The following is a 25,162-nucleotide window of genomic DNA, read 5'->3' as shown; positions in this document are numbered from 1 at the left end:
AAGCATAGTTGCACATCATACTTCACATTTCTGTGCCTATTTGAAAGTCAACTTTCTCAGGTATTGTAGCTCTTGTATATGTCTTGCCATGGCAAAATTGACTGGACGCGTGAAAAAAAGCGTTGTTGTCACAAAATTTTATGTATAGGCTGTGGAAATCTCTACAGTAAAGTCTTCATAACTCAAAAATATAATTGGTGCGAAATGGAGCGGTTATGGCAAACAGCAGTTTAGTTTTGTCTGGGTAAAATGTGCATGCCATGTCATGGTCGAAGCTGTCCAGCATGAAGAGGTATTCTACCATGGCCACACATTACCTTCAGATTTTCTGGCTTCATCATGATGGAGATCAGTGTAACAGATCTGCTGATTGGAGACGCAGCCATGCTGCAAGGGAAAGCGCTAGCTTGCATGAAATTTTCGAGCTGCTGTCCCGAATTTAGGAACAATCCTTAACCAAGCACCCTTTTTCGATCTGGTTGCGTTCATGAAAACTTTGTTGAAGTGGATATACCTCTAGGAAAATTAATCATTGTGAAGAGACGTTTTGCTTATACTGTATTACTATGGGCAGCTGATGGCAAGTGCAAAATTCCTTTCATACTTTGTTTACTTTCTATACATATCCAATCACAATTCCTAAGTGTTCAGATTGTCTGCTTATTGTTTTGATATTGCTGAAGGCAAAGAAATGCATGCCTGTTTGTATAAATGCATGATTGTGTTATGGAAGTATGTATTACAGTGAAACTTTGATATACCAAACTCATACTTGCTGTGTAAAACTTAGTTATTATAGAAAATTTTGTTAACTTCATGTTCCTATGTTTCGACGGTAAAGTAGCCTCACAGGTTTCATGAATGGTCAGTTTGTCTCATTAGTAAGCGTAACAAAACTGCGGCAGCTGAAGAGCAGTGCGGAATAACATGACTGCTCGCCACGAGGGCTCTGATGAAATTCAAAGTGCAGAAAAGAGTTATTTCCCACACAGAGAGAACATTGTGACAATATCGAGGAGCATTTCGAAACCATGACTGGGAAATTACAGCTGGGCGAAGGACTCGTTGACTTTCCACCATTGTACGTGTGTGAATTTGTACACAGATCTGCTACTGTGCGAAAGCAAAGCGCTGCTTCAATGAAACACATTTCTGCTGCGGCATGGAGCTGGTCATCCCTATGTATTTGCTTGCAGTGTGTCGCCTTCTACACTCGCTTGGAGTTTCAATGCTTTTTGTGTGTTGTACATGCGCACGTGTTTGCTGTGGGCGTGCTTGCAGTAAGGCTTCCTCCTGTCCACATCACTCCTGACCATGCACTGGTGTGGCACGTAATGAGCTGATAGCTGTCTTCCTGTCTCTTAACGTTATGCCTCATGTTTATCAGTGAATCGCTTGGTATGCCGTATATTTTTCAAGAGTTTGCGGCGCAAGCACATAAGTGTTGAAGGAAAGGCGACACAGTGAAGAACGGAAGGCAAAGAGGGACACACACGAGTGCTGTGTGTGTCTCTCTTTGCCTTCCGTTCTTCACTGTGTCACCTTTCCTTCAGCACTGACGTGCTTGCGCTGCAAACTCTTTAAAAATGCACTTAAACCAACTCGCCCAAATCGCCGTTCTTCTTCGTTGGCATGCAGTCTTTAACTTTTTCTCAAGTTTCTTTTGTAACCTCCAAGTTTCTGTCCCATATGTTATACTGGTAGAACGCAATAATTGCACTCTTCTTTCTTCTAGAGGGAACAGCAAGGAAATGAGGGAAAAGAAATTGAAGGCATTTGCAGGGATGACCGTCTTTATTTGCATTCCTTTGCTCAGGAACATCGTAAATATAGAATTCCTGTGTGCTCAAACAAGCATGCAGTCTTTTGTTCAGCACATGACAATAATCAATTACCGTAAAATACCGATCAAGCGCCCCCCCTCGACGCGGGGATAATCTGGTAATGTTAGGAGGGGGGCTCTTGCTCGGAACTGCCCCGAAATTCAAGATGGCGGCCGCCCCCCCCCCCCCCGGCCCCCATTCTTTAGGAAGGAAATGCAACGCATGGAAACCAAAAAGCTTTATTCAGCAGCATTCGCTCTAATTTAATCACTTTCAAAGCCGTCAAATGATTCTTCGGAGTCAGAGCCGAAAACTAAGTCCAGGCACTCGTTTTGCAAGTCCTCGGGATTATGGGGTGCCACGGCACCGATGTCGGACAGGCAGTCATGCAGCTCGCCATCCTCGGAGCCGTCGAGTGCGTTGGAAATTCCGCACCCCTTGAACGAACGCACGACTGTCTCAACAGTGACAGCGGCCCAAGCCTCAGACACAAAGTTGAGGGCGTCCTGCCGCGATGGCTTTCGCAGGTTGCCTTTCGGCGTTCTTTCTCCTTTCCTCGTGAACATCTCCCAAGAACGCCGAAGGTTGGCCTTAAATGGCCTGTTCCAAAAGACGTCGGCTGGCTGCAGTAAGCTTGTGCAGCCCGCAGGCACATACACAACGTCTGTGTCGCGTTCCTCTATGGCGTCTTTTGCTGCCTGAGTCTTGTGGATGGGTGCCTGATCCAGCACAAGTAGCCGCCGCACATCATCGTTGTTCGGCCCCCACACCCTTGCCAGCCACTCCTGCAGTTTATCCGACGTCATCCAACCATTTTCGATGCGGTGACGCGAACATTTCCTACAAAAAAAAAAAAAAAAGAAGGTCCAGTCAACTGAGGTCACTGTAATCGAGCACATTCTTAATTGTTACTTTCCGCCGTGAAAACAAACAAAAAGAACTCGACGTACAAACTTCGTCACTCACCTGGTATACGAAGGCTCATGAACGCTTTGGTTGGTATCCTTCCACTTGGTTCCTTCAGAACGACAAAAGCTGGCAGTTTGTGGCCGCCGCTTGCGCATGCTGCCAATGCAACCGTGAAGCCCCTGCGGGCGCAGCCAGTATTGGCAATGCGCACGGTGCTCTCCCCAACCACGTTGTTTGTCCTGCTTGCCGGGGAGTCCATTCGGACCATCGTCTGGTCCATGTTACACATATTGTATGGTGTGTAGTCGTGGCGTGCTCGCAGGCTATTGACAGCAGAGCGAAATGCCTTTGCTGCCTTCGAGAAATCGTCGGGCGTCTTCTGACTGTCGTTTGTGAATTGGCGCATTGTCACGCCAAACCGCTTCTTCCACCTCTTGATATACTGGCTCGACGCAGCAAAATTTCCGAGCTGCAAGCTGCGAGCTATTTTGACAGCTTCTTCTGAAAGAAGTCTGTTGCTCACAGCACGTCCAGCGCTCCTTTCCCGCTCAAGGAACTCAAAAAGAGCGTCGTCTACTTCCTCACTGAACACTGGCGCTCCGTTGCTCAACTTACGCCTAAGCTTGGCCGTGCCGAAGTTTTGTTGAAGTAGGCTGTCGAACTTCTTGTCCCACTCGCGGACCCTTTTTCTGTCAATACTGAAGTGGCGAGCTGTCGCGTGCACATTCCTTCCCGCCTGGCGGTGCCATTCTACGACTTCGATTTTTTTTTAACTGTATAGGAATGCATGTCGAGAAGTTGCCGCTGTCACGTTCGGTACCAAATAACAAAATGGCAGGCGTCGTGCCAATGCCAGCGAAGGTGGTCACATGACCCATTTTTGGATTGGATTTTGGATTAGGCAAGAGCGTAGCCATTGGCACGGTTTCGGTTTCGGCAGCTTCGGGTTGAGTCGGCAGAGAGTGGCGGGTTGAGGTGGGAAGGGGGGGGGGGGCGCTTGCTCGGTAGAGACCGAAAATAGGAAATCTTCACAATATATGAGGGGGGCGCTTACACGGGTGGGGGCGTTTGATCGGTATTTTACGGTATCTGGATGATTTGTTCATTGCTTTAAAACGCTGTGGTACAACTGTTCAAGGCACAGTGTGTGCTGTTGGCTGGTCACCCTCATCCACATGCATGCCATAAGGTTTTCACGAAAAGTGCTGGGCTGTTCACTTTTCTGCAGTAATATCTGTTGTACACAATATTCCTGGGTGCTTGTTTTTTCTCGTGACCCACTGTAGCACCATTCTCATGTTAGATCCATTGTCACTTGTGCAGTATTTTAATTTGATTGAACACTGGAAGATGGCGGAGCAAAGAAGACAACGCAGGTCAGGAAACCGAGCACTCGGTGTTGTCGACATTGTGCTGTAGGAGCAACAGTGCTGCCAATCATGCATGTTTGTTTGCCTGCAGCCATCGTTCATGTTTCTAGCCTGACAGGGAAGTGATAAATGGATGTCATAGCAAAGCCTGTTGTTCCTATTTCAATTTCTCTTTCACTTGCTACCATTAATGTCTGCAGTAGTTGCCAATTTAGTTGCATCAGTTTGGAATTAATTTCTCATGTGACTTCATATATCAAATATCATCTATAAATAGAAGAGTAATTTGCAGCCTTTGTTCTGTTTGCTCTGATGAGATTGACTATATTAGTCAGGAAGCTAGCTATAAAGATTGGAGTGCAGAAATGTTGCTGCGGGGGCTCTTTCCCCAAATCCTCTGCTGCTACCCCCTCTGCTTGCACTGCTGCCGCCAGCATTGCTGTGTGGCGCTTGCGTGCGTGCCCTGAGGGGACTGACTGGGCCCAGCACTGTGCCCACCTGCAGCCCATCCTGGAGTGCGGTGCAGTGGAGTTGCTGTGTGGCCTGACACGGAGAGATGAGCCGGCCCTACGACTCAACGGTGTCTGGGCCCTCATGAACATGGCCTTCCAAGCAGACCAGAAGATCAAGTCGCAGATCCTGTCCACTCTGGGCACTGACCAAGTCTTCAGGCTCCTCTCAGATCCTGATGTCAGTGTGCTCATGAAGACGCTTGGCCTTCTGCGCAACTTGCTCTCCATAAAGCAGGTCTGTTTCTCAGCCCTTCATTTTCGTTGTGTAACACCTGTAGGTAGATGCAAGTAAATGCACGTATCAGTCTTATGGTCATAAGAAATTGGCAATGTTGCTGTGTGCATGAAAGGTTCAGTTAATCGATTTATTGGAGGAATGGAAAGATCCATTCTTGTCAGTTCTCTAATAGCATTGGACATATTTTTGGAGCATCCAGTCACGTCATTAATTCAAGTAGAAGACTGCGTTCTTTCCTCCAACAGCAGCTGAAAGCCCCACATCTTAAATTGTTGCCAGTGACCTTTAGAATCACATGGTGAAAGTACCATGGACATGAGGAGTGCTGAGGGAGTTAATATGTGTAGTACAGCCGCCCAAATCTTTAACAATCGTGCGCGAGCACCGCGTTTTTTTTGTGCATCAGCACTGTATGACGGAGCCAAGTTGCAAACAGGGCGAGAGTAAGTGCATGCCCTTGAAGCGCGCTCAGCTGGGCCCATCGTCTGCTTGGCTGTTCCTTCGTGAAAACGTCACCCTGCGTAACTCACTTCAGACGAACAGGCAGTGCTTGCTCATATCTTATATTCCGAAGATCAGCAAGCAACCGAGAAAATGAAATCCGCAGATACGTCACACGACCCCGCGCATGAGATAAGCTGACAAATGTGGATCGTTCATTTCCTATCTGGCGACGCCAGGCCCGTCGCCAGGAATTTTTTTCGGGGGGGGGGGGGGGGCCCACTTGCTGAAAGCTTTGACTATTTGAGAAAAATGTCTATTTTTATTATTTATTTTCGGTAAAACACCATGTATCATAAAAATTTCGCCCCCCACCCCCCCCCGGCTACGGGCCTGGGCGACGCAAATGCTTTTTTTGCACTCACTCTCGCCCTGTTTGCAAGTTGGCTCCATTGCATGGTGCTGACGCACAAAAAAGTCGGCACTCGCGCACGATAGTTAAAGGGACACTAAAGAGCGAAACGATTTTTCTCGCATTAGTAAAGTAGTCTTCCACGATACCAAAAACACCACGCTTGCTGCGAGAAAACGCGCAAAAAGAAAATACTAGTGGCGATGCCACCTTGGAATTCCCGCACCATTTGCCGTGACATCACATATTTTTGATGGCGCCTGCTTGGGCCTACGTAGTTCCTAGTAGGTTAAATCGAAGTACATTGTCCTCTGAGGGGGCCAGAGACTTGACATGACAATTTTGTGGAAATTTCGTCGAGCCAGTGGCGCCAAAATACGTTAAATGCTCTTTGAAGTCTTTTACATCACGAATTACAAAGTTCGGCGAGAAATTTCAAAATGAAACTTTGAACTTGGTTTTCTCCTCTAATAATAAACCTATGGTGGTGAAATAAACTACACAAGAGTTCTCCGAGCACACTTTATCAATCTAAACCAATTCATTGTTTCTCTTTAGTGTCCCTTTAAAGATTTGGGCGGCTGTACACCATGTTGTACCGTTGCAGCTTGGACTGCAGACATACTACATAGCAGAAGCAAATAGAGAAGTGAGAGCTTCTGCTATGCAAGACTTGTGGTCACATTTGTGCCTCCTGTTGTAGACTTCCTTACAGGGGCATCTGCTTTGGCAGGCTTTTGGCGAATAGCGTTACCATGGACCTGAGCCTTGATCTCCTAATAAATGATCACTTGAAAATTTTTCACTTTGAAATGAGCAAGCTTTGATTTTATCTGATACATGATACATGATTTTATCTGAAATGTTGCTTTTTCTGAAGCCATAATTAATACATATCTCAGATGCATGGACACTCACATACGTTTTGATTTCATTCCACACCTGCTTTAGTCCTTGGGCTTGGCATTGAACAATTAATATTTTCTTCAGGCTAAGGAAGTAGCCCTTCTATGTATTACTCAGTTCTGTGCGGCACATGTTTGTGCTGCTAATGGCTCTCAGGTACTCTAATACTAGATGTAATTGGTAGGCATATGTGAATACTAGTACAGTAGAATCTCGATGATACGAATCCCGCGGGGTCACGAAAAATATTCGTATTAGCCGAAATTCGTATCACCGAAACACATGTAAAACTAGCTATATTAAAAGTCAGAGGCAAACTCATTTTTAGGAACACATAAAAAAAACATTTATTTCTTGCAGAAAAAATCTCTAATGTCTTTCTGCTTCTTTTTTTTTCGCGAAGTCACTCAGCAGACTTCTTTGAAATCCGTAAAAACGCGTGCACGTGTCGTCGCTGATTTCATCAGCGGCCATAGCACGCCTCAGGACGTCGAGCGCGTGCAGCGTTTCAGCCGCCGGTGGTGGTCCTTCACCATCGCCCTCGTCTATGTTGTCGCCATCATCGCTGGAATCGGCAACCTCGCATGTGGCCTCCTCAACAATATCTTCCACCGTGCGCGCACCACAAGTGGCGAGGTTGTCATCCGCCGTGCAGAAGTCTTCAGCTGTACACCCAGCATCAAGCAGTTCCCAACCCTCAATTGGCTTTTCCTGCTCTGAGGGCACCTCTTCGGAACTCCTGAAGAAGCCGCATTTCGCAAAGCAGTTTGCTATGGTAGTCGGCGTTACTCGATCCCAAGCCATAGCGATAAAATGGATGGCGTCCAGGAGGCTTATTCGCAGGTCTCCTTCGTGTTTTCTGTCAATATTGGCAAGTAGGCGGCGCACAAGAAGGCCTTTGAAATGATGCTTGAGGTTTTTTATTATTCCAGCGTCAAGCGGTTGCAGGTGCGTCGTCGTGTTTGCGGGCAAAAAGATCAGTTTGACGTTTTGGAGCGTTACTTGCCTCGGGTGGGCGGCGCACTGGTCAAGAATCAAAACAATCTTCCGATTCTTGCAGGCCATCCTTCTGTCAAGGAGCGACAGAAATTCTTCGAACAGGGCCGCCGTCATCCACGCCTTTTTGTTTGCGCGATAGACGCACGGCAAATGGCTCTCGCGCTTGAAACACCGAGGCTTTTGGGATTTGCCAATTACCGTCAGCTTAAGTTTCTCCGACCCGTCGGCGTTACAGCACAAAAGCACCGTTATTCGCTCTTTGCTTTTCTTGCCTCCTTGGCACGCTTCGCCTTTTAAGCAAAGGCTCTTCTCAGGCTGAAGGTTAAAAAACAGGCCAGCCTCGTCTGCGTTAAAAACATCACGAGGCTCATACCCAGAGATGAGTGACTGCAGCTTCGCGAGCCAGTCGCTAACAACGGTCTCGTCAGCCTTCTTCGCTTCCCCACAGACGCTTTTGTAAACGAGACCGTGTCTCGTCTTGAAACGGTGCAGCCACCCACCTGAGGCCTGAAATCCGTCGATGCGCAGAGCAAGTGCGATCTCGTCGGCTTTCTCACGCAACACTTTGCCATCGACGTTCACACCAGCTGCAGTAACCTCCTTAAACCAGGTCAGAAGAGCTTCTTCAAGCTTCACGTGTTGGGCTGTCTTCGCTTGCCTCGCGTTGACGTTAAATGAAAGCACATTCTTCATTATTGAGTCCCGCTGTCCAACAATTGTGCTTAATGTCGACGTTGCGAGGCCTAGCTCCTTAGCCAACTCCGTGCGTTTTCTTTTGGGATCCTCATCGACCTTTCGAAGAATGTCCAGTTTCTCCTTAAAGGAGAGGGCTTTCCGCTTGCGAGACATAGCTTGCTGCCACTCGGCAAAAAAGGCACTATCACAACAAAGCAAGAACGCGGGCTCGAGCACAGCAACCACAACCACTCTGTCCGACGGCACGCATAGAAGAAAGAAGCTCCCGCGGGCCGTGCCTCTCCCTCTCCGGCGTCTCCGCCTGCCGGCCTGCCTCCGCACCAAGAAAAAAAAAAAAACGTGGCCAGCGCCATCTGTAATCTTCAAGAGAAAGCAAAAGGCACACTCCGGCCTCCGATACACGCAGATCTTGGAGGCTGTCGCGCGCTGCTCGCCGGCGGCGCTGGCAACGTGCCAAACCGGCGGCGCCGCACGCATTCCAGCGCCGTAAGTGCACGCTGCTATCTTCCGCGGCCGTCGGTGGGGCCAACGTTGCGTTGGGTGGGGCGGCGTTTATTCGTATCAAACGACGCGGGTCAAAAATCAGTTCGTAACAACCGTACTCAAGCACGTTGTAAATTAATGGGCCTTGGCCGGGACCACAGAAAAATTCGTATCATCCCGAAATTCGTATTAGCCGTGATCGTATCATCGAGATTCTACTTAGTTTTTTTTCAGACCTAATGGAATACCAATCTGTGCCAGAAGCAAATCTGTACTTAATATTTTAATAACATCTGGGGTTTTACAGTAGTACATGCCAAAACCACGATATGATTATGAGGTGCACCGTAGTGGAGGGCTTTTATGATTTTGACCATTTGGTGTTCTCGACGGCTTTTATGATTTTGACCATTTGGTGTTCTCTTTGACCATTTGGTGTTCTTTGGTGTTTTGACCATTTGGATACACGACGGATAAGTCCGTCGTGTATCCACACGACGGACTTATCCGCGGAAATCTCGTCCGCGGACGACCGTTTCGCCGCCCGTCCGGCTGGAAAGCACATCCAGACGATGGACGAAGCGAGTAGACGGACGCGCCGCAGCAAAAAAACATGGCGGCACTGTCTGAAGCGAGAGCTGCCCGCTTCGAATCTTTAAGCTCTTCGTCGCGCATTGCGTGGGCTGTTAGTCCCAAACTGACGATTGTGTCGGCTTTAGGTTTGTGTCCTCAAGCTTCGCCGGCAACGTATTCATGACAATTCGGTACTGTTTCCAAGCGCCGTACTCGTTTTCTGAGAGCTGTAGGCTTAGCGAGTACCTCTATTGGTAGAACATGACCTCGGTGATCTGCGATAGCTACCAAATCTCAGAGGTCATAATAATGTGCGAATGCTTGCTTGTTCTTTTTTTCTCTAGATGGCGCGAGCAGCCTGAAAGTCGAAAACACATTTATCGCTAGCAAAAGTATTGAAGGTTTTTATGTTTCCGTCTATGGCGCAGAGTTTCTTTTAAGTTGAAGATGGAGTTCGAAAGAAAGCGACGAAGCTGCAATGGCTATTGCATTACCAGTTAGACGGTGAAGCGCTCTTCTTTCCTGCAAAAAGATCTTGTTGGCAAAAGGACTACAAGTATCTGGGTATATACAACACCAACTGTACGGTGAGCTTTTGGTTACACCGAAGAATACAGGAGGCTGCTGCGAGTGTCAAGAGAGTAGTTTGTTCAGTTGCTGTCGCTCATGGGACCTCGCATAGAACGACAGGACCCCGTGATGCGGCGAGCCATATCAGCGGAAACAAGACTGCAGGTCGCGCTACGGTACCTTGCTTCGGGCATGTGTTGCACGTCTGTGCATTTCTACTCGAAACATAGCTCCCATTTGTTGCATCCGAGACTGTTCAGTTTAACCTACGCGCAGACTTGGAGAGCCTCGCTTTTAGAGCAGCCATTACGTTGTGTGTTGGAAAACGCCTACAAGGTCTAAAATAGATAGATATCTGCCAATAATAAAATAAATCTTCATCGGCTAAATTTACGAAGCCATACGAGAAAAAGAAAAAGCAGCGCTTGTTGCTAGACCTATAATGGCACCCTCGGCTAAATCTGTTGTGGTATTCCGCGCGAATCCGAATGCGAAAAAGAGCTTGGCATTTTCCGTCCGCGACGTCCGCGGACGAGGCACGGATGGCACAAATCCGTGACGCAGGGTCACGTGATGCGCCGTCTGCGCCGGAAAAGACGGATTCGGTCCGTCGTGTGGATACACCCTTAACGTGCACTGACATCACACAGTACACAGGCGTTTAGCATTTCGCCTCTATCGAAATGCGACTGCAGTAGCAGAGATTGCACCCACGCCTTTTGGGTCAGTACTCAAGCATTCTAACCACTGTACCAATGCGGCAGAATATTTCATATTTTCTAATGGTTTTCAAATAATGTACAGGTTTCTCAACAACAATTTTCACTTTCTGGTACTTGCAAATAAAAAAAATGTTGCAAAATTGCACATTACAAAGCATACCTTATTAAAAGCACAGAAGGAACATTAGGAACAATTGAGCATCTTGTTTGGAAACTCTGGGCTCAGTGGAAGATGCGTGGTCATATATCATGATAAAGTTGACGAAGGCAGCCTTAGTGGCTGATAAACATCTGTGTATACTCTTGCAACCAATCCAGAAGTGTGTGTGTGTGTATGATGATGGTAGAGCGAAGAAAAGCACTGGTTAGGATATTTGTGTCAGATAGTGCCACTGTCGTATGTAGTATCTTGTAAAACATATTGACGATTTATTTCGGTGATAGAACAAGGGCACTGCATCTGTAAGTAATACCCATTTCTAAACATAACTTTACTGCGATTGTGATCATGGTTTTCCCAGAAAACCGAGTGACAGTTTGCTGAGTGACATAGTATGCTCTAGTATGTTCCATCTTGTTTAAGTCCAATTTTATGTTTCGTTGCACACAGTTGATTGCCTGTTCTTCAGAAATATTTAAGATTTTCAAATGGTGGTTATTTGATTCAAGGACTCAATCTAACGCAGTCCTTAAAATCATTTGGAAAATTGGGCAGTCCAGGAAAAAAACAAAACAAATGAATGCCGTTTACTTTCCTAAAGAGCTCTAATCACAGTAGTTGAGCCCCAAAAATCACTGAAGGCCTGCCAGTACACTTACTAGGTACCTTGGTGCCCATACTGTCATAGCAGATGGTGTGTGTCTTTTTGTGTATAATTAAGGAACACATACTAGGACCCATGACAATGGCCTCTTTTCACTCTTAATATGCTTTTCTTTATTATGGTTCATATGCTTCACTGGATAGTATCAGCCTATTGTCGCAAAGCTTACTATTGGTAATGGGCATTATGAAATGCTTATACCCTTACCGCGATATCTGTGCTTCACTGCCATCGGCAGGGCTGACGAAACTGTTTTCGGTGCCATTGCTGTCAACGGTAACCTTTTAAAAACAAACAAACAAACAAGGCACAAAAAAGCAGTAAGCTTGATAGCAAACGTCAAACCGCGGTGGCTACAACTGCCAGCTGAATGACATAAGAGAGCACTGGTTCAAAGCTCTGAGACAAAATTGTGATAGTGTCTTTGATTGACGCTGTTTCAAGGTGGACGGCAAAAAATTGAAAAATTGGATGATGAAGGGTTTCATGTCTGAAGTTTCAGACGTCCTTATAGATTAGTTCTATTGTGTATGGGGCATGCCGAGAAGGCATAGAAATTATCAGGCACGTGTGAAAACTTTTTCGTTGACTGTTCCAGTATTTAATTTCTTATTAGAATCGCTTGGAATATTCGTTCATCCTTAGTGACCATCTATAAGTACTAATCTAGGATATTTTGTGACCCTTGGTAAAATTTGTCCTTACATAAGAGCAACATTTAAAATCAGCTTCTTTTTTTTTATCAGCAGGTAATTGGTTTAAAGGGGTCATGAAACGTTTTCCGAAAATTTTCAACTACGTGTATATTCGGAATCCTGGCCGTCCATTCTATACTATACCTCGACTCGTTTCATCATCCGGGTTCATTTAATAACTGTAAAAGCACAATTGCGATTCCCTTCTCACGTTCCCCACAACTATACAGCTGACGTCACTTTAAGTTAGCCAATGAAAAGTCTCTGTTGCGACAAAACATGGCGACGCAGCAATGTTTGCTGAGCCATAGTTGGCCGTGGTTCGTAGCATCATACTGTAGCATCATACGCAGTAAAATCGTCACCATAATGCCTTTAAGATTTTAAGACGCGCACAGTTGGCATAGCAAGGACTAAGCCATCCAAAACACGCTGTAAAACACAACTTAACGCAACCAGAAAGAAGAAACTGGGACACTGCACCAAGCGAGCGAAGGCAAGAATACACTCGCGACGGAGCCCGGATGTACTTGAAAGCGGAAGCAAGCAGATCACTTGCTGTATGTGCAGTGTGCACAGTATATAACTCAGAGCGCAAGAGTTGCTCTGTTATTTGTTTCTTTTCTAGGTTTCTATAAATTTAATATTTTAGAGCAAATCAAAGCTAACGCAATGTTTATAGCTTCCCTTACCGTGACGTCACGATAAGAGAAGTTAGTGCCTAAGGCGGCCGGTAGTTCCGCACAGTCGTTTGGGAGCTCAATTAAACTGCGATTTTCAAACGGGCGTCATTAATTACAGACAGAATATTGTGCCGAAAGCAGGGAAAATTACAACCGGGCAGCTTCATTTTCTTTTCACGACCCCTTTAAGGAATGTCCATGGTTTAGTAAGTAAACAAATCGTATCTTCATCAATTGTTTAAAAAGACATTGTTGGTGCATACTTTAGTTCTTAAACAGGTTTCATATGTTTTCAATGTGTGGCTACATGACAAAGTGCAAAGGTGTGCAGTTTTTCCCTTCTGTTGTGCAGCACATTGACCACATCATGGACAGCCATGGGACACAGATAATGCAGGCAGTGATCCTCATTCTTGAAGGGGATCACAGTGCTGATGTGAAGGAGCAGGCATTGTGCATCCTGGCCAACATTGCAGATGGCGACACAGCGAAGGCTTTCATCATGGCCAATGAAGACGTCCTGAAGAAGCTCACCACCTACATTGTGAGCAAAGCATGTCAGATCATTTTTATGTTGCAGAACCACCATGTTTGAGATGAAATGAAAAAGGTTCCCTGCACTGGAATTTTAGCATGAATTGATAGTATAATGGTGTACATGCCTCAACAGTTCATACCTATTGTCCAGCCCACTTGACCCACATACAGTTTACAGTAGACTCTTGATAAGTCAGTGTTTCAGTTAATTCAAACAAATGTTAAATTTTTGGTTGGCCACCGGTGTTTTCAATGTACTATTTTAAGCCGCTTAATTTGAACTGCTGCATTGCATAAATTTGGTTCATTCATACTTCTTGCTTGTCCATGCTTCAAAATATCTTCTGCCTTTGTTGCTTGTAGCTGAACATTTGCGTGTTTATATCACTAACAGTCGCAAATAAAGCCGACTGCCTGCCTACAAAGCGCCCCAACCAGCCGAACCGTGCGCACTGACAATTGCATGTTGACTGAGGAAGAAAGGAAAAAAAAATTTAGGAGCCCTTATCCTATCGGGGAAATGGGGGCAAGCGAAGCTTGGCAGTGGTCGTGCCTAACAGACTGCTTTTCTTTGCAGAATAACAGATAGGTGGGCAAGTTGGTTTGGGTCTATAATGATAGTGATTGATGAGAAAGAAGAAAAAGGTGCTAATTTCTGTCTCCCATGAGGGGACACGGCTGAGCGCCTGATAATGATTGAAAGGCAGTGCTGGAACGAATACAAAATGATCGAGAATACAGGACATGCACTTTTCTTTCTTTCTTGCTTCAAAGACGATGTTCTTGAAAGATGCGGGAGATGAGAGCATTGTTCGAGTCTCCTCTGTTTGTGAGATCTCTCCCTATCCTCATACCAGCGCATATCCCCCCCCCCCCCCCATTTCCTGTCCAGCCCAACCCCTGCTCAGTTCCCCCCACCCAAAGAGCTATGAGCGTCCAAGATAGGCCCTCTATGGCTAAGCACGTGTCATCCCCTCTCGCAGTCTACGGGAAGGGGTGGGGGGGTGTAGTGTACAGCTGGAAGTGAGGATGGTGGTAAAGGAGAGGGTTGCCGCAATGGCCTCAGCTATGCTTCGTTGGGCAAAGGACACTTTCCTTTTTTTATTAGGGGTGTGCGAATATTCGAAATTTCGAATATTTTTCGAATAGTGTTTGCTATTCGATTCGATTCGCACTGGAATTTTACTATTCGAACTATTCGAGCTTCCCAAAAACACAGTCAACGTCAGACTAAAAGTGACCCCTTCGGATTTTCAATATGCTTCACCTCATTACACTCTCGTATTGCGGCAAAGCTGCCTTTCACGTTCCGTTACGGTCGAACTTTGCCAAGACACAACGTCCGATTGGAAGTAATCCCTAGAATTTCAATATGCTTCACCTCATCACACCCCGGTATTGCGGCAAAGATGCTTTTCAAGCTCCGTTACAGTCGAACTGTCAAGAGACAGTCAACGTCCGACTGGAAGTAATCCCTAGAATTTCAATATGCTTCACCTCATCACACCCCGATATTGCGGCAAAGCTGCCTTTCAAGCTCCGTTACGGTCGAATTTTGCCAAGACACAGTCAACGTTTGATTGGAAGTGGTCCCTACATTTTCAGTATGCTTCACCTCATCACACCCCGGTATTGCTTCAAAGCTGCCTTTCAAGCTCCGTTACGGTCGAATTTTGCCAACACACAGTCAACGTCTGATTAGAAGTGGTCCCTAGATTTTCAATATGCTTCACCTCATCACACCCCGGTATTGCTTCAAAGCTGCCTTTCAAGCTCCGTTACGGTCGAATTTTGCCAAGACACAGTCAACGTCTGATTAGAAGTGGTCCCTAGATTTTCAGTATGCTTCACCTCATCACACCCCGGTATTGCTTCAAAGCTGCCTTTCAAGCTCCGTTATGGTCGAATTTTGCCAAGACACAGTCAACGTCTGATTAGAAGTGGTCCCTAGATTTTCAATATGCTTCACCTCATCACACCCCGGTATTGCTTCAAAGCTGCCTTTCAAGCTCCGTTACGGTCGAATTTTGCCAAGACACAGTCAACGTCTGATTAGAAGTGGTCCCTAGATTTTCAATATGCTTCACCTCATCACACCCTCGTATTGCGGCAAAGCTGCCTTTTAAGCTCCGCTACGTTCGCAAACGTATTACCTCAAAAAAACGCTGGTTCCAACATGGAGATGAAAGATGTGGTAGAGTTGGGGGCTCAATTAATGCATTTCTGGGCCTGAAATTTGGGCAGGAAGTCAGAAAAATCGGACGCCGAATCTTTTTAGCATCCAAAATTTCAGATGTTCTTATATATCGACGTCTACGAGGCAGATTTGGAACTCCGGACTTAAAGGGAGCAGACCCTTGTCTGCCACATCAGTTGGGCTTCCACAGAAGTTGAAAGAGGAGGAGAGGCTGAGGAAATGGCATCTTTGCCTATCACGTGTAAAGTGTTGTAGGCAACACTTCGGTTGCACCAAATCATGTACATAAATATAATTCGGCCTCTACATTGCCTCATTCTTGATAAGACAACTATGAAACACCACCCTGCCAGTGCTTCAACCTGGCGAAAAGAAACGCTTTCATGTTGCTCTCTCATAAGAATATGCTTAGGAATCCTCTCTAACTTTTTTTTCTGCTATTTCGCTTCGAAGTATTCGAAAAACATTCTAGAAATATTCGAGAAATATTCGAAAAATATTCGATACGATTCACACTCACACCTCAATATTCGAATTCGCTTCGCACCCAAAATTTTGCTATTCGCACAGCTCTATTTTTTATCTTGCTGTACTGTCCGTGCCTTCTCATGACCCTCGGCTAAGCTTTCTTTCGTGCTCACCAGCTATGAGTGAGGAGGGTTTCTTGTGGGTGAAGAGGGTTTTATCAAACCTCGCCAGCTTCACAAATCAGGTACTGCAAGCTTCACTTGAAAAAAAAGCTAGATGCTCTGGCCTTAGTTGATTGTGTGCCAAATGCTTCTTTAGACACTTTTGCCACAGTACACGGGTGTCATGCATAAAAGCACACTAAGATTGGGAAGGGGCTACCAGCTGTCGCAGAACGCAGCAAGTTTATAATAACTGGTATAATACAGTAAAACCACGGTGATACGATCACGGCTCGTACGAATTTCGGGGTGATACGAATTTTTATGTGGTCCCAGCCAAGGCCCATTAGCCTGCAGTGTATTGGAGTACGGTTGTTGCGAACCGATTTGCACCCCGCGACGTTTCATACGAACGTACGCTAGCGCACAGGTACGAACACGTGCTGCCCGCGCTGTCGTGGAAGACCCGGCAATCACGCGAGGGCACGGGCATGTGCGCTGCGCGACCATCAATGGTGTGTCGTTGCCTTCTAGATAGTGCGCGCGAATCTTGGAAGCCTTGAGGTGCCTTCTCGTTTACATTACAAATGACGTTGACGTCGCGCTTTTTTTTTTCTGGCATGTTGCCGTGTGCTCCTGTGCTCAAGGCAGCAGCGTTTTTGTACTGTGTTAACACGTGCCTGCCACGTCAATGCAAGCCATGTCCCCGCAATCAGACGTTCTATGAAACAAGACTGAAACTTGGGCTGCGGGTCCGTCATGAAGTCCCTTTAAAGGTGGACGAAGACCCCAAGAGACGAAGCGGACGGTCTTGGCGAAGGAGCTTGGGCTCTATCTGTCGTGTGCAAACCGCTTCTTAAGTCACTTTCGCCGCAGTACTCTTTTTGTCATGCAGAAAAGCGTAGCAAGATTAAGAAGGGGCTACTAGCGGTCACGGGGCACAACACATATGGTTCATTAATAACACACGCGCGCACGCACGGTATATTTATGAGCACAAGCATGATAGTTCACGTCTAAAAACTTTACTAGCAATCATTCAGAGCTGTTCATGACGTCGCTGCGGCCCTGAGAAACACTGAATCAAAACGTATGCAAACTTTCTTTTGTCGCATACTACTTTTTCATGTTTTTTGGCGATACGAATTTCGGATGATACGAATATTTTTGGTAACCCCGCGAGATTCGTATCATCGAGGTTTTACTGTAATGCGACTGTATGTGTGCTTTGTTCAAACGAGAGTTTTTGTACTTACCAAATGTAGGACTGTATATATGTATATATATATTTGTTTCTTATTTTTTATTCTAACAACCAAATGGAAAGGGGTAGCCGTCACCGAGCAATAGTGCAACAACTCCTTCATTTATTTTTTATTTGAATAAAAAAAAAACGGGCTTCAGTATGATTGCTGACATCTGCAACAAATCGGGCTTTTGACAGGCTTTGCACAATGGATTACTTTTTATGGAAGTTCCTTGTAGACTTGGATACCAAGCCATTATATTACCATTGATATTGCACAGTACAGACAGCTCTATACACAGGTTCTTTAACTGGGTTCTGCGGAACCTAGGGATTTTGTGAAGGACATTCTAGGGTTCTGCGAGCAGTCAGAACAAATGTGACCCATTCCCATTTTACCTTTAGCGCCGAATTTATTGACTGAGACAAGAAAATTTGCATTGTGTTTTACAGTAGACTCCTGTTAAACGAAAGCTGAAGGGACCAGGAAAATATGTTTCATTTAACAGGAGTTTCGTTTACTGAGAGATGAAAAGGGGTGCAGAATTCAAGCACAAAACCAATCACGTTAGAGGCAGTTGTTCCATTTAACAGCAATTTCATTTAAGAGAGTTTCGTTTATTGAGAGTCTACTGTACATTTAATGAAGCCATCCCACGCAGCATCCACACATCAGAAATATGCGGGCATTAAGGTACCGACACGGTAGCGGCACTCAAGTGCGCCATGGATTTTTTTTGTGATTTGCGGGCCCGCGGTCACAGAGTGTGCGGAGTGCTGGTGATTCATGCTCGCAAGCGCAGTTTGCGCAGCAATCAATTCGGTAATTCTGCAAACCGAGATGCGGAAGATGATACAGTAAAAGCTTGTTAATTCGGATTTCTAGGGACCGGAAAAAATGTCCGAATTAACCGAATGTCCGAATTATCGAATGGTCAAAATAAACACAATAAATGCACGAGTTTTTTCAACATACCTTTACTTAACAAAGTAATCGCGGATGCTTGTCTGTTTTCGAGCAGAAATTCGCGCGGACACAATTTTTCTGAGCCCTTCAAGGTGCTCAGCAGCTCGCATGATGTCTGCAGTACCGCAAAAGTTTCACCCGTCATCCACGCTTTTCGGTTGGCACGGTAATCCACAGGAAGATTGTTGATGTTCTTAAAGCAGCGTGGCTTTTGAACCTTTCCGATAACGAGAAGCGGCAAGCGCTCTGTTCCCGTCACGTTGGCGGATAAAAGTACGGTTACTCGTTCCTTGCTTCTTGCCGCCGATTGAAGGATCCCCTTTCATCACTCTTCATCACTTCTTGTCGGGAGAGCCCGTTATTCAGAGCACGCAAAATTTCTACTTTGGTGGTGAAGTCCTTGGCCTCGTACTTGGGCTGCTTCGCCGGCGTTGCCATCGGCGGAGAGTGCGGTCGCACGAGAAGTCAGCACAAAAGCACCAGCAACGATCAAGCTAAAGGAGCCGTACTGAAACGTTCCTCGATAAATCGGCGATCAACGATGCAGCACACCAACGGGAACAAAGCAACAAAACCCACACGCGAAAAAAAGGCGTTCAACCAGTCTCAATCCAAGCCAAGTCGATAATTGATGTCCATGGCGATGCTGCGTTTGAGCTTCACTTTTGTTCCGAAATGTTCTTTTTTCGTTTTCGAGCCTTGCCAGCGGCCCGAAAGTCGCCGAATTATCCGATTTGCGGTCAAATCTGTCCGAAATAACGAGCGCCCAGTCTCATTGAGTGATGCGTATATTTACAGGGACCAGATGACGTGTCCGAATTAACCGATTTTCCGAATTAACGAGAGTCGAATTAACGAGCTTTTACTGTATTGTCTGTTCAAACCAGGTCAAACGACGTTAACGGGCACCTTTGGTGCTTTATTCAAGGCTTATAGCACGCCAGTTTTCGTGTGGTACAGTTTTCATACACGCTTATTTGCCACTACACTACGTCAGTTTTGTAATCAAAACACGCAACGAGCGCTTTGATGCGCGCAAGATGCATCGCTTTGTGTCGCCTGTGGGCTTCGCTACACGAGCATTTAGGATTAGCCTTACGACTGGTGTATCAGTGGCCATTTTGCAGTGTGACTGGCGCATGCTTTCGTTTTGTTTTAAATAAGACAGGCTTTTGTACATCTGGCGCTTCATTTGCATGAACACATTGCTTATGGTGCACGGTGCCTGAAGCATGCAGTATGGTCGGCGGGCGCTTTATGCGACACGCAGAGTGGCATGGGTAGGGGGACGGAGGAATCGCAAGTCTTATGTCTTATCGCAAGTGCCACATCAACAGCAATGGCCTTCGAGATAAAAGATAAAGAGGCCAATGCGAGAAGTGTCATTGCTTACGTACCCTTTCCCCCCCCCCCTCCACCCTGATACTCCTTGTGCTAAAAGTACACGAAAAAGTTAGGGGTTTCGCAGTATTCCGGAAAAGCCTTTGGGGTTCCCAAGACCGGAAAGTATGAGAACCGTGCTGTAGAGTGTTTCAAGATGAAAGGGTGAAGCTGTTGATTTGAACAATGGATTGTTCTACCTGCCCGTGGTTGAGAATATGTTGGTTGCAAAATACCATTCTCATGCATGTGCAGGAGAGCTTTGGAAAATAACACTTTCGTTGAACAAATGCATAAGGATCATTGAAATGGCAACACTGTACCTGATCTCATTCACTTTTTTTGTTGATGATGCATGTGCGATTTTGCAAAAAAATGTTGAATCCAAATATTCATGTATTCCCACTTAATGGCCAACAGAGCATGTTGTATCAACAAATGAAATATTTTTACAAACCCAGTTATTAATCTGAAAACCTTTTGGTTGTGGGTGTGACTCGGTTGTGATCAGGTACAACTGTACCTTCACTTACTTCTCTGAGAGAGTCTAGTTCTTTAGAACTTGTGGAGATAGGTTTGTGAGACGCTTACCCTACGAGGCGACCGGCAAGGGACGAGACGTTCTCCACTGCCTCAGCGAACAAAGACGCTACGGCCGGGTTCGTCGACTCTCCGGCACGGCGCAGAAAAGGCGCTTGGGGCAGGATGTCAACAAACAACACGGGTTTATTAATCCAAGATGCAGCACAGTACGACAGTCACGGGCTTGCAGGCTGTAAAGGGAACTCCGCAAGACCGCTCTAGTACGCTTGCCAGCGGCGCTACGACTATCACACAAAGGGCAGCAGTCGAGCTGGTCGAGCACTTGAACGAGAAGCTGCCTGGCAGAGCAGCGCGTCAACCTTTCGCGCAGGCCTGAGAGCATCTCCCGCGGGCAAGCCAGCGCCAGACAGAAGCGAGCTCAAGGGGGAAGGGGGTTGTCACTGGTTGCCAATGAGGACAGGCGCAGCGCAGTGACCAGTGACGTAGGCTAGCGGGGTGATGTGAGTATGTCGAGACATGTGCGGACGCGTGCCCGCGCGCCGGGAAGCCGACACATGGCTCACACCAGACAAAGAGGCCTGGCGCTGCCGCCGTGGTCGCCATACTGCCGATTAATGGCGGTTCCTGGCGCTCGAGCCGCGCGGGGCCAACACACGCACTAGCTGGGGAACGAGGTGCCAAAGGGGAGGGCGCGCTCGATTCCCACATTCCCCCCTCTTAAAGACTGAGGCCAGCCTGTGAAAGAGGCTGTAGGAGGCCAAGTGTCAAGGTCAGCTCAGCCGCAAGGGGGCTGGCCAACATGGCGATGTCGAAAAGGCTGGTGTCGTCTTCCCAAAGGTACAAGTCCATAAGTCGGCCATGTTCACACCAAACATCCCACCAAAATTTCCACCACCAGGGAGAGCCCACTGCTGGGAGAAGGTCTGCAGCCCAGGAGGAATGGGGAAGACTGCACAAGGGCGGGCAGCCAGCCCGCTTGAAGTTCGCCGGACTGGAGAGGTTGGCAGCTGGGAACGTACGAGGCGTGGCGGCAAGTTGCGTGTGGCAGCCAACTGCCGAAAGTCGCTGGGACGGGGGCCACACAGGAACAGCAGGCAGCCAGGAACGGAAGCCAGAGCGACCATGCTCGGGCCTGGGCCAAAGCTTGAGTGGGCGGACTAGCCGCCGAGGGCGGCTGCCGAAGCTGCCAGGTGGGTAAGGCAGGGTGGTGGTGGCTGCAGGCCAGAAGGTAGGAACCAGGCCCCCGCAGGAAGGACCAGGGAACAGCAGGCCACAGGTTCAGCAGCAGGTTGGTGGCACGGTTGAGCCAGGCGCAGGGGGACGACCGGGTGACGCAGGAGTGGACAGTAGTGCCCGTGGCAAAGCCGGCTTGCCAAAAAGGAATGCCTGCCTGACAGTGCTGCCCAACAAAAGGGCGCTTGCCAGGTTATGGCTTGGGGACAACACGTCAGGGGGTTTTTTCGGCCAAGAGGGCCTTCTACCACTTCCAGACGTGTGCCGCTGCACCTTAGCGGTTATTCTCCATTCACTGTCATGGTATGGAATAAAGTCCAGCTACCTGTCAGTGGGAGAAAGGTTGCTTAGGTGCGTTTCCGCAGGTTGTACCGATGGCGTGGCTTGGAGCCAGCCTAATCGCGGTTTTCCTGCGGTTCGGTGACCGCCTCCCCCCCTCCCAAGTCGTTCCTGTGGACAACGAAAGGTTTGAGGTGGGAGACGTTAATTGGACCGCCGACTTGGCTCCCTTGGGAGTCAGCCAGCTTGTACACCAGAAGCGACACTTTGGTCTGCACTCGGTATGGGCCCAACCACTTGGCTGACAGGCAGGCAGAGATGCCTTTGGCGGCGTCACTCAAGACGTGATTGCGCCTGAGGACGAGACCGCCGACATTGTAGTGCACTTCCCGATGCGACCGGTCGTATTGACCTTCTGTCCAGCTCGCGCTTTTGCCAGGTTGGAACGTGCCAGGTTGAGGGCTGCGTCCATCCGTGACCGCAGTTCCGCCGCGTAGCCAGACGGGCCTGCTTTCATGGCGGACGCCCCGCTGCCGCCCCGCAGAACACGGTCCATGGGGTTAGGCAGCTCTCTCCCGAAGTTGAAGAAAGCGGGCGTGTACCCGGTTGAACAGTTCACTGTGGACCGCAAGGAGAAGCCTGTCTCGTTAAGATAGGCATCACAATCCCTGTGTTGCTGCGCAAAGGCTGTCAGCAAGGGCTTGAGGTTTCGGTTTATCCACTCAGTCAGGTTGGCCTGTGGGTGATACGTGGTTGTGGTTGTTTTGCGGTGCTTAATGCCAAAGGCATCCACAAACACCTTGGCCGTGAAATAGGATGCATTGTCCGTGATCAACTCCGCCGGAAAGCCAAAGTGGGTAAAGACCTCGGTCAACTTGTCCCAGATTGCGCGTGCCGTTAGCTTCCGAAGGGGAAACAGCTCAACCCACTTCGTGAAGTGATTTGTGACGGCCAGGAGAAAAACATGGCCTCTCCGGCTTCTTGGAAAAGGTCCCATAATGTCACAGGCCGTGACTTTCCAGGGTTGGCTGTCGATCGGCTGCATGAGCCCGGGAGGTTTGCCCCCACGAGGCTTCACGCATTGGCACACGCAGCATGAGCGGGCGTAGGGAAGGTCATCACGCTTCATGCCAGGCCAGGTAGCAGAGCGGCACAACTTTTGAAAAGTCTTAAGGCCATTCGCATGTCCGGCCAACTGCGAGTCGTGGAAATAGCCGAGGGTGGGTTTCCTTAGACTGCGAGGTATCACCACCTTGAAGGACTCCTGGGGAGCTTCTTTGGATGGGACATAGCGCAGGAGAACGCCATTAGCATCAAGCAGATACGAGTCCAGCGTGCCTGCAGCAATACCAGTCTGCGTCTGGCACTCGGCGCCGACAGCAATACCAGCTGTCCGTTTGCGCCTGGCGGCTTGACCGCCACGCTCCTCTTGGGAGCTCAGCTCTTTGAGCCCGTCAACAATTTGCTGACAAAAAGGATCGTCCTGCTGTGCCTTGAGTAGGTCCTCTCTGCTGAAGACGATACTGGCGGACGTGAGAGGGTCTACCAGGTATGCGTCCTCACCCGAGGCGGTCGACTCGAAAGTCACCGTGCTGTCGGGGTTCGCGCCTTTCGACCCATTGGAGCCAGGGGCCCCTGAATCTACTTGGTGCGACTGCTCTTGGGAGTGGCGGACACAAGTGTCAGACGCCAAAACGGGGGCACGCGACAAGGCGTCGGCCATGACGTTCGAACTCCCTTTCCGGTAGCGCAGAACAAAGTTGTACCGCTGCAAGGTCAACGCCCAGCACGCGAGGCGGCCCAAGGGCTCGCGCAAGCGCTTAAGCCAGGTGAGTGCCATGTGGTCCGTCTCCACCACAAATGGCACACCGTCGACGTAGCAGTCGAACTTCCGGAGAGCAAAAACTATAGCGAGACATTCCCTTTCAGTCACGCTGTAGTTGCGCTCGGTGGCATTAAAGGGGTACTGACACAAAATTTCGCGGCCGAGATAGCCTGCTGGATCGATTTCCGTGTACGTGCGTGTACCATCTGCAAAATATCGACAGCGAATAAAGCTTGTAAGGTATTTTATCTTAATATTGAAGTTCGCGTGCGCGATCCAGCATTATAGGCCGCACCTGTTGCATTGACACCCTCGGAGGTGACCCGAGGTGACCCCCCTACTTCCCCTACGTAACCGTTGTAGCCAGTACAAGAAGTTATGATGACGTCGTAGACGCCATTTCTGTTTTGACGCTCTCGCCGCTGCGCTGTTGGTGTCTCAAGAAAATTGTCGCCAAGAGACGACGATGAGGAGAACGACGACAACGAGGACGATGATGGCGACGACATCGCGCAGCACGTGCGGCAAACGTGCGAATGCGAGAAGACGATGTGAACAGCGCGGAAGTGCGTCACACTTCTGTGTGCTGACGTGATCGAGCGCTGCAGCCGCTAGGTGGTGATAGTTGCACCCGGAGGCTTGTCGTTTTTGAAACCGAAACTGACACTGGTCGGTAATGAGGAGCCTGTAATTAATTATCTGTCGCGCGCTGCAGCAAACGATATGCCGTGTTATGACTAACAGGCCCCCAGCAACACACTGCAGCAAAAGAACGCGAGGCCAAAATTTTTGTGTCAGTACCCCTTTAAGTGACTGGCTCGCAAAGGCGACTGGCCGGAGGACGCCGTCGTGCTCGTGAAGCAGTACCGCTCCGAGATCCAGGTCGCTCGAGTCCGCTTGGACAACGAACTTCCTGTTGAGGCCGGGCAGGTTCAGGTCGGCTGTGCCCACTAGAGCTTCGGATAGCACCCTAAAGGCTCGCTCTTGCTCCGGCCCCCAGCTCCATCGTGCCGACAGGCTGCTGCTGGTGTGGAGCTAATTCTACTCCAAAGTGATTTGTATTACACAGCAACTTGTCATCTCTACATGCACAGGTGCTGGATTTGCGAAGTGTAGCTAGCCTGCCCAGAAATATAACTACTGAGCATCAGGGTTATCCTGAATGCTCGACTTTTCCTGAAATACCTTTCGTTACGAACATCCACAAGAAGAAAATCTGTGTTGTTGCCTTTTTACTTGCAGGCACACTCCAATGTTAAGCTTCAGATAGCCGCTACATTCTGCATATCCAACCTGGTATGGAGTGAAGAAGAAGGTAAGTCCTGCTTGACAGTTAAGTATTTTTCTGTGCTAATATGTGAAGAGGAATGCTCAAAAATGCTAAGTTTTGACTGGCAGCATGAATTGTATCTCTGTGAGTAATCACTGCAGCTATTAAATCTGGTTTGTTGGGTATCAAGTGCTCAAGGA

At 48.0% G+C, this 25,162-nt stretch overlaps 1 protein-coding gene across 6 annotated transcripts in view; it reads left to right on the top strand.

Moving 5' to 3' along the window:
- LOC119379246 (armadillo repeat-containing protein 8) overlaps positions 1 to 25,162 on the top strand; it is a 62,840-nt gene that overhangs the window by 31,278 nt on the left and 6,400 nt on the right. For 3 of the 6 annotated variants that reach the window (XM_037648488.2, XM_037648489.2, XM_037648486.2), the window contains 3 exons: positions 4,589 to 4,849; positions 13,209 to 13,400; positions 24,935 to 25,007. In XM_037648488.2, coding sequence (XP_037504416.1) covers positions 4,589 to 4,849; positions 13,209 to 13,400; positions 24,935 to 25,007 — 526 coding nt within the window. The remainder of the gene's footprint in view (positions 1 to 4,588; positions 4,850 to 13,208; positions 13,401 to 24,934; positions 25,008 to 25,162) is intronic. The other 3 variants (XM_037648490.2, XM_037648487.2, XM_037648491.2) reach the window with 2 other exon arrangements.

This window comes from Rhipicephalus sanguineus, chromosome 1 (genome assembly GCF_013339695.2).
Source record: "Rhipicephalus sanguineus isolate Rsan-2018 chromosome 1, BIME_Rsan_1.4, whole genome shotgun sequence".
Classification (NCBI taxonomy): Eukaryota; Metazoa; Arthropoda; class Arachnida; order Ixodida; family Ixodidae; genus Rhipicephalus; species Rhipicephalus sanguineus.
This window is presented reverse-complemented; position numbering and strand designations above follow the sequence as displayed.